Source organism: Capsicum annuum, chromosome 1 (genome assembly GCF_002878395.1).
Source record: "Capsicum annuum cultivar UCD-10X-F1 chromosome 1, UCD10Xv1.1, whole genome shotgun sequence".
NCBI lineage: Eukaryota > Viridiplantae > Streptophyta > Magnoliopsida > Solanales > Solanaceae > Capsicum > Capsicum annuum.
In genome coordinates, this window is record NC_061111.1 from 227,569,430 (window position 1) to 227,578,185 (window position 8,756).

At 36.5% G+C, this 8,756-nt stretch overlaps 1 protein-coding gene across 1 annotated transcript; it reads right to left on the reverse strand.

Annotated features, from left to right (window-relative positions):
* Positions 1–766: 766 nt before the first annotated feature.
* LOC107840314 lies at positions 767–8,519 on the reverse strand. Its single transcript, XM_016684149.2, has 8 exons — positions 8,210–8,519; positions 7,516–7,583; positions 6,834–6,900; positions 6,543–6,697; positions 6,368–6,438; positions 5,160–5,225; positions 1,489–1,589; positions 767–1,245 (listed from the first exon to the last, which is right to left on the reverse strand). The coding sequence occupies exons 1-8, from the start codon at positions 8,468–8,470 to the stop codon at positions 952–954; spliced, it is 1,083 nt and encodes a 360-aa protein (XP_016539635.2). The 5' UTR covers positions 8,471–8,519; the 3' UTR covers positions 767–951.
* Positions 8,520–8,756: the final 237 nt, after the last annotated feature.

The following is an 8,756-nucleotide window of genomic DNA, read 5'->3' on the forward strand; positions in this document are numbered from 1 at the left end:
GTTGGATCAAAATCTAAGCTTTGTTATCACTATTCTATATTTTTTTTAATTTACAGGTCGTAGATGAATGTCAGTTGGCTTTAAAGAATTTCTTGTGTAAAGATTAGATTTAATTGTATTGTTTTGATATATTTATTATCTTATTGTTTTATTTTATTTTACAAATGCTAGATGAATGTGGGTCGGCTTTGAAATTTTTTTTTAGGTAAAGGTTAAGTTTAATTGTATTATTGTAATATTTCTATTAGTTTGTAATTTTGAGGTAGTTTACTGTTCATAGATGAATCTCGATCGGCTTTGGGAAATTTTTGTGTGTAAAATTTAAGTTTAATTATATTGTTTTGATAACACTTTATCGTGTTATTTTTTTACAGTTTACAAGTGATAGATAAATGTTGGTCTATTTTGAGGAAATTTTTTTATGTAAAGGTTAGGCTTAGTTGTATTATTTTGATATTTCTATTATCATATTATTTTGTTATTATTAACAGGTGGTAGATGAGTGTCTGACGACTTTGAGAAATTTTTTGTGTGTAAAGATTAGATTTGATTTTATTATTTTGATATCTCTGTATTCTTTTGTTGCAATTTCACAGAGTATGTTGTTGTCGTTGTATTAATGTTCAATTGTTGTTCAGTAAGAGTTAAATTATACACAAAAGTTGCTAAATAAAAACAGAGACCTATGCCTTATGTGTAACACATAAGAGAAAGAAACTGTAAAATTCAAGTGTGTAAAGTTCTTTATTTTATCAGAAAACAGGACTAGAATCAAGAATGAACTTCATAGCTAATCAACGTCATCACTCATCTTGAAAGCAAAAGGGTTATCTGACCTTGGTGAGTTACAGAATTCCAATTGCAAAGTGTAAAATGCAAACAAGTTAGGTAGTTCTAGGAAGAAAGTGCAAATTGTTTTTTTTTCCCCATCTGGAAGAACCTGCCACAGTATTAAAGATTGTTCATGGGTGTAAAAGGGATGTTCTTGGTTCTTGAAACTCTATGCCCAACAAAGATGGATATACAAAAAGCCACTACTGAAAAGAGAAGAGAGAATGCTGTAGCAGCATCCCAAGGACTTCCCTGTGACACCTTGGTGAGCTCTGAGCTATCTGGCAAGATATCCAGCAGTATCCAATCGCAGCTAATTGAAAAGTGACCAGACCCGTGCCACGGTTTTCCATGCACGGGATACCAAAAAGCCACAGACATCTTACTTGTTTTGCCAATTGTGAACTGAGCATCCTGTAAAACATCCACGCTCCTTGAGAACCAAAGGAAAATGGTGTTTGACAGTAGTTGTCTTAAAATTTCTGCTCCCTCCCCCATCCCAAACCGCCAACCCTCTGTTCTTGCAAGTTAAAGTTGTGTAAATAAGAAATGTATGTACACAGAAAGAACGAACTACTCTTAAGTCTACTAACAGAGGAAATTTCAACTGTAGCACAATCTCCATCAATTACTAATGTCACATTAGCATTTCATTACCTGTTGAAGGTGATCCATTGTTCTCAGCGGCCTGGAAAATTCAAAATAATATGCACCGGATTGGTTGCTGGACGAATATGGGCTGTCATCCTTAACAACACCTGTTTCAATTTCAAGTATTAGATGTTGGAATAAAGGTAGTAAAAAACAAGAGCTTTAAGGCACAATAACTAGCAAACAACAATCAAAGTTTCACTACATAGGATTCCTAACATAACACGTTACAGCCTCCACAATGAGAAGCAATAGTGGTCCAACGTAGAGGTACAGAACACAACCAAGTTCACTGCCTGCAACACTCCATTATCTTCCTCTAATCTTAATGACTGAAAACAGCATGATGCTGGCGTACGTACAAAGTTAAGGATAGAAAAGCTCAGTTTTTATGCAAATTTTTTCTTTGCTAACTGAGGGGTATAAAGATAACTCTAAATGCCGTCTTCCTAAAAGTGGCTACTATACGACAACTATGAATATTTGGACATCATTACAGTTAGACCTGTAAATACCTCTTATTTTCTAGTTATTGTAGTCACGGAGATCAAAGTTGGAAAGAGCATCATTCTATCTAAGTGGGACCTAAACTAGACTTCTGTGGTATGGCAGATCTCTTCTGGTTACAACAAATAATCTTTCCAGTCATTCAGCTATACTATCTTCAAAATGCAGAAAAGGTGTAACGAGTCTTGCTATTATCCATGGAGTAGCATGGATGAGAAACACAAACTATACTAAGATTTTCACAAGGTAGGAGCACAAAAAGAATCTAATGCACAGACGACTCCTGGGGAAGTTTAGTCATGCTCTACAAAGGCCCCCAAATGCACCATTCTGTAAGTCTGACACCGTGATGATTGAAGGTTGTCAAAAAGGGACGAGATGGACTATCTTATATTACATATGATTTGGCAAATTATCCCTGGCTCTTACTGATGTTCTCCATTTGACTACAGCACATGATGCCTAAGCAGGTCTGGTAATCCAGTGTCCAGCTTCAATGAGATTTTTTTCGTTGCCCAATTTATCATCCTCTGCAATGAGGCCCTATTTGCAAACCCGCATTTAGTATAGTAGATCTATATGGATAAAGCTATATGTTCACATGAATTTTAGTAATTGTATTCAGAGTTAGCTCAGTCAGACTCTTCTGCAGTACTACTAATCAATTGATGAATTTATCCCTCAATTAAAAATAAGTTGGGGCTGACTATATGAATCCTCTCTATTCAATCTACTTTATGAGAAATTGGCATTTTGCCTACTTATGTATATCCTCTTCTTTATGTTTTGTAGAAATTCTAGCCAAAACTTATGTAATATTGCTTACTTTCAGGTGTTGAATATCCAAAGGAGCGAAAAAAAGAAAAAAATCCAGCAAGCTGGGAAGCTTTAGACTCTAAGTGAAAGAAGGCAAGGAATTGAGTTTAATATGGAATTAATGATGCTTGATTAATGAAATCAAACTAGGAATAGGGAGATAGGGCTCGTTTGATTGGGGAACAAGTTATCCTGGTATTGTTATTCCACCCTCATGTGGGATAAAAATAACACTACAATTCCAGGACAAGTTATCCCGCGATTTTATACCAACCAAACATGGGATAAACTCATCCTAAAATTAATTCCGGAATTATTTATCCATTATGCCTCATACCAAACAAGCCCTTACGGATAAGCTTAGAATTGGATAATTCAAGTGAGTAATTAACAATTGGATCATAATCACTAACCTAAAGTATTTAAGCAAGGCATATATACCCATGAACTAGCTATGCGGTAGTGAAGTTACAGCCCAAATCCTTCTCAATAATTGAAAACAAACAAAATATTATTGCATTCTACACGTTTGATTAAATTCCTTTGAGAAGTAACTTGGTTGTTTTAGCTATAATTTTAGAAGTAGTAATTGCAATCAACTCTTTTGTTTGAAGATTTACTTTAGGAATTCTCAAATTCATACACTTCGACACACATGCACTCCTTGGAGGATCGATCCTAACCTTGTCGGGTTTATTGTTTCTATGACTCTGGTACACTTAATTTCGAGGTGTAGGATTGAACGTTACCGATTTTTGGCATCATTGCCGAGGAATGTGGTGTTACCATGTGTTGATTTGATTTCCTATCTTTTCTTCGTGACACTGTGACTCGTGTGTTTGTGGTTCAAGGTCAACTATAGTAGGAAACATACTTAATGAGTACCCTTGGGTCCTGTTGGCAATGAAGATCCCATGGATGGAGCGCGTCTCCAGTACAACAAGAAGCACATGGATGAGGCCGTCCACGGAATTAATCTATCCATACGTCGGATGAGTTGGTGGCGAAGTTCTTGGGCAAATATTTCTCACCATGGAGGATGACACTGAGAGATGAGATATTGATGTTCAGGAGACACCCTAAAGAGGCACTACATGAGATATCGAAGAGACACCAGAGAATGGTGAAGGAGTACCCAAACAATGACATGACGGATAAGACGCTCCTTCAAACATTTTACCGTGGTCTCAACACCACCAATCGATCTTAGTTGAACCAATTGGCCGGAGGAAATAGTATGAACAAGGCATATCCATAGGCTAATGAGATCTTAGATGAAATGACAAAATATCATCTGGTTGGCTATCTAGAGCTAATGTACCCCAAGGTGATCCATCCATGATACAATTGACTAAGGAAACACAAGCTCAAGGCTAACAAATTGTGGAGTTGACAACTGCATATTGCTAGCCATAAATCAACTTCCAAGGCAAGTGTACCCCATGGACAGTGTTCAAGGGCCGGGTTGTAGTTCAATGACAATGGGAAATCAATATCAAGAGGGCATTTAGTTTGCTCAAGGTTCCAATCAAGATGGTGACTTCCAAGAACAATGTTATCAAGTCCAAAGCGAGGGAGCTTAATATCCGGGTAACCATCAGGGAAGTCAACAAAGATCTAACAACCAAAGCCAATGGCGGCAAGGAAATCAACAGCGGCCTATAAGCAATATATTCGCTTCAAATATAGTGCCTAGGTGTTCTCAATCAAAACAAATGAAAACGAAGTATGAAAAAGTACAAAGCAGAGATTTGATCTTCGGAAAATTTCAAGTTCATAATGAGGACATTAATCATCACGCACTAGCCTTAACTGGCATCATTTCAAAGTCCAAAGAGGTGTCTGTGGAAGCTTGGTTGAGAATCTGGAATAAAGAGGGCCGTGCACCAAAAGAAGAAGATCCATTACAGGGTCAATTTGTCAGATCAATGACAAAGCCAATTGAGTCGCGGAAAGTCAGTGAAACTGGCTTATCGCTTTCAGTCTTTAAGACTGTTACTGAAGTGGAGTACGTTATGTTTCACTGTTCACAATCTGCTTATAAACCCTTCCCAGTTTCAGATTAAATAACTACTTGTCCTATCCTATGAGCCCATTAGTTTTTGCACTTCCATCCACAACAGTTTCCCAATTGTTCTGCTCTTGTCTGTATCTTTTGAAACTTCTAGATTCATAAAAATTCAAAAAGCTTCCTAATATACATATGTCACATGCTATAAGCTAGAGAAGAAAGCAGCCTAATTTCTTCCTAATTTTGTTTTACTACAGAAGAACAGTAAAATATACACAACAGTACAATATAAACAAGTGAGAGAAGGACAAAAGTTCAGATTAGAAGCCATTTCGCTGTTTACCTGAGTGAGTCAAGCTACTGTGCCACCATGTTCCTTTCCAGTCATTCTGTGCACTAGTATCATTCACTGTTATACAAGGAGAAGTCAATAGGCAGACCAGAGGGGGAAGAGAAAAATTCTGCAGTTTGGATATTTAAATGGCATTTCCAACAAGATATTCAGCAACAGATCAGCTCATTGACAAATCCCCACCAAGAAAATAAAAAATAAACACATCTTGTATCAACAGACTAGAAAACTGACAGACCTCAGTTTCCACCAGATTTTATTCATATTGACGCATGAATCACAACTACTATAATATTTAGCAGTCCAAGTGAGAACCAATTAACCATATAAGTGATCAACGTGTGACAGCATAAAACCCACCATGTTTGACTTGAGATGTATATATCCCTAAATCATATCTAGTTTGGCACTAGAATTTAACTATCAAAGGGACAACCTTGAACATTCTTTTTGTATCCCTCGAGACGAAATTTCCCTCCTGTACAGGATAATTAGCTTCCATCCCAATCAAGTCTACTCAGACAAATTTTGCAGGTTATTGAAATTTGAAAATAATGGCTGTCTTACTTTGCAATTTTATTTCCTCCTGAGAAGTAGATCCAGTGACTCGGTGAAGGAAGGACCAACCTATACACTATTGGAAATAGTTCCCTTAAAATGTGTGTGTCTGTGTGTTGAGGGAAAGTGAGTTAAGTTCAGTGCAGAATTAGCTCAAGAATGACGAATAGAAAAGGAGAGACACATAAATGCACAATAAATAAAACTAGAGGTGTTTATAAATAAAAGGCATGCCTTAATCCTGGCAATACAAGATCTATATCTCAATCCAGGTTAAAATGCTGAACATCATTCATGTTGCTCAAAAGAGTCTTCAGGTGCGTGTCAGATCCTCTAGAAGTAGTGCATTTTTGGAAGATCCGACATGGATGTGGCAGCAATTTCGGAGAGTCCGAGCAACTTAACACATCATGACATCAATTAGCTAATATGCATATTTACAACTTCCTTGCTACTTGACGAGTCTTTTGCAATTTTACATTCATTTCTGTGTGTCAATACAATAGAATGCAATGATACCACTATGTAAGTATCCATGCTACTCATTGAAAAATGAAGAAGCAATCCAATTATACGTATGTGAGACCAAGCTTGAAGCTTCTCAACGAAAACACTTATTTCAAAAAATCACCAAATCATACCTGACGGACCATAGCCATCCAAATAACGGCAGTGTGGGTTCCAACAATATAGATCAACCAAATGACCAAACCTGTCCTAGTGTGCCAATAGATATAAATTAATCCTTCTTTCCCAATTTAATGGCACAAAAGTTGGGGTGAAATGCTACAGAGAGTGCAGAACCAGTTGGATTACCTGTCACCCCCATTTCCTTCACTGTTGTCTACCAGGTTTCCTCCATAGAGTCTTCCAGGAATTGCCTTTCCTATTGAGAAATGCATAAGGTCAACCTCATGGCCCTTGCATGACTTGTTCGTGCAAGCATCAGGTCCTTCTTCACACCCTCCCATCTTGAAGTTATGAAGTAGAAAAACTTTTCAGATGTTATTCAGATAGCAATTCATAGTATTTAACAGGAAGAAGTAGCAGGGACAAGAAAGAAAAGGGGATGTAAGCGGGGGTGAGAGTACATGTGGAGCCACTTACTCTATGATAAGTTGCATTTTCACCAATTTGGAACATAAAAGCAACTGATGCAGTTTTGTTACTGTATCTGAAGTGAGCAACAAAAAAGTGAGAACTACGGTCTCAAACAAGGAAAAGGACGTCAGACATTGTTTAAGAAGCAACAACTGAATGTCAAGAAAGCCCAAATGAACTTTTGTTATTCCAGTCAATACCCAAACCTTAAACCAACTACGTTTCCAAAAATGATCAAACTGCCAATTGTTAAATCAGCATAAGCATATTAAATTATTGTATGACAAGGAAACACAGCCTCTTGCACAAGTTACTAGTTAACCTTTAACTCTGACCAAATTTAATTGATCATACTACTAATTAGCAGAGCCTCCGCCTCTAAATTAATCAATCAATTCAACTGATCAATCAACTATGTTCCAAATCCCAAACTCCAAATCCCAAACTCCGCCTATGCGAGCTTCACATTACCATTCCAAAGTCCGGATAAAGAAGGATGTTGCAAGTTGATAGTTAACATAACAATGTCATCAAATCAAGAGTACCTCTAAACTAAGCACCTTTGCATTTTTTAAGAGAAATTACAAGGGACATTTCTTTGTCTGTTCTTTCCTTTTTGATTAAGCAGGAAATACAGATTGTCATAAAGCATGAAGGTCTGCTGTCCTAACATTTGAAAAATCCATACCCTTCAGAATATGTATAATCCCCGTCGACTTGCAACACGAAGAAAACCTCTTTGCCATCATGTGACGCCTGCAAATTAAAGAACAAAAGCATCTTGTTCTCAAACTCATCCCAGTAAATCCAATCAATAAGAAAATGCAATCAATCAATTAACCAGCCAACCATTCATTCAATCACATGCTCATTGGATCCTCCACATGAATCATTTCCAACTTTTCTGCTTTATTCAAGGTTCTTTTCAAAATTCAAAAGTAATATCTATTAAGTCTTTTTGAGCCTATTTCACAAAGGAAACTTAAACTGCTGCGGATATGTGTATCATATGTAACCATTCCTGCCTATTCGAGCCAGTGGCAGAGCCAGAATTTTTTACTAAGGGGCTCAAACTATAAAAAGATAACACAATAAGAAGTAAAAGGATTCAACATTTACTATATATATGCACATGAAAACATAATAAAAAATAATTTTTAATCTTAGATATATAGTGTAATTTTTATAACCATGGTATCCGTGTCGGTTCTTGCCCACACCTCACTAATGTCACCTCACACCAGCAACAACAGTACCGTACCAGTTAAGTTTATGCACCAAGTCTAGGACATATTCGAGCATATATCAGAAAAGGGTAATTCCAACGAGAAACCAAATTAACAAAAACTTGACTTTTCTTCCGTAATGAGTTAAACAAATACCTTGACATTCATTTTGCCACCATTGTATGCCTTATCAGCATGTGGGTCTAAAGCAGGTAAAATGGAAAACGCAGAACCATCAATATCTTTCCAGTCATCAACTTGACCATCGAGGGTGATTCTTCCTGGATTGAAATGGGCTTGAATATGGATGTCCGTTTTGGAATTGCAACTCCAATCAGCTGCTTCATGGTGTGAATTTAGACTTGTACTTTGAGCCAAAATCAAGATTGTAACAAGTGCACAAACTCCTCCTAGCATCTTGGAACAAACAAAATCAAAGTGGTGGATGTTCAGTTAACTATATGTTGTGCTGTACTAATAACTAATTGTTCCTTTCTGTGTAGTACAAAAAGTACATTTGAAACCCAAAAATGTCAATACAGAAAAAATTTAATAGGTGAAAAACTTATCGATTAGTAAAATAATAACTAAGGTAACTTTTACAAGTAACTTTTACTATCAATTAAAGACAATTATTATACATAAATCTTTTTGTTTTAAATTATTTGATTTGTAACAAATATTGTGAGTATTAAATATTTGG

Excerpts from the sequence above, each read along its gene's own strand:
- LOC107840314 (XM_016684149.2), bottom strand. The coding sequence starts at position 8,470 with ATGCTAGGAGGAGTTTGTGCACTTGTTACAATCTTGATTTTGGCTCAA. Across the intron at positions 6,901-7,515 it reads GATTATACATATTCTGAAGG|ATACAGTAACAAAACTGCAT; the intron begins GTATGGATTTTT and ends TGCTCACTTCAG. Across the intron at positions 6,439-6,542 it reads GAAGGAAATGGGGGTGACAG|GTTTGGTCATTTGGTTGATC; the intron begins GTAATCCAACTG and ends ACACTAGGACAG.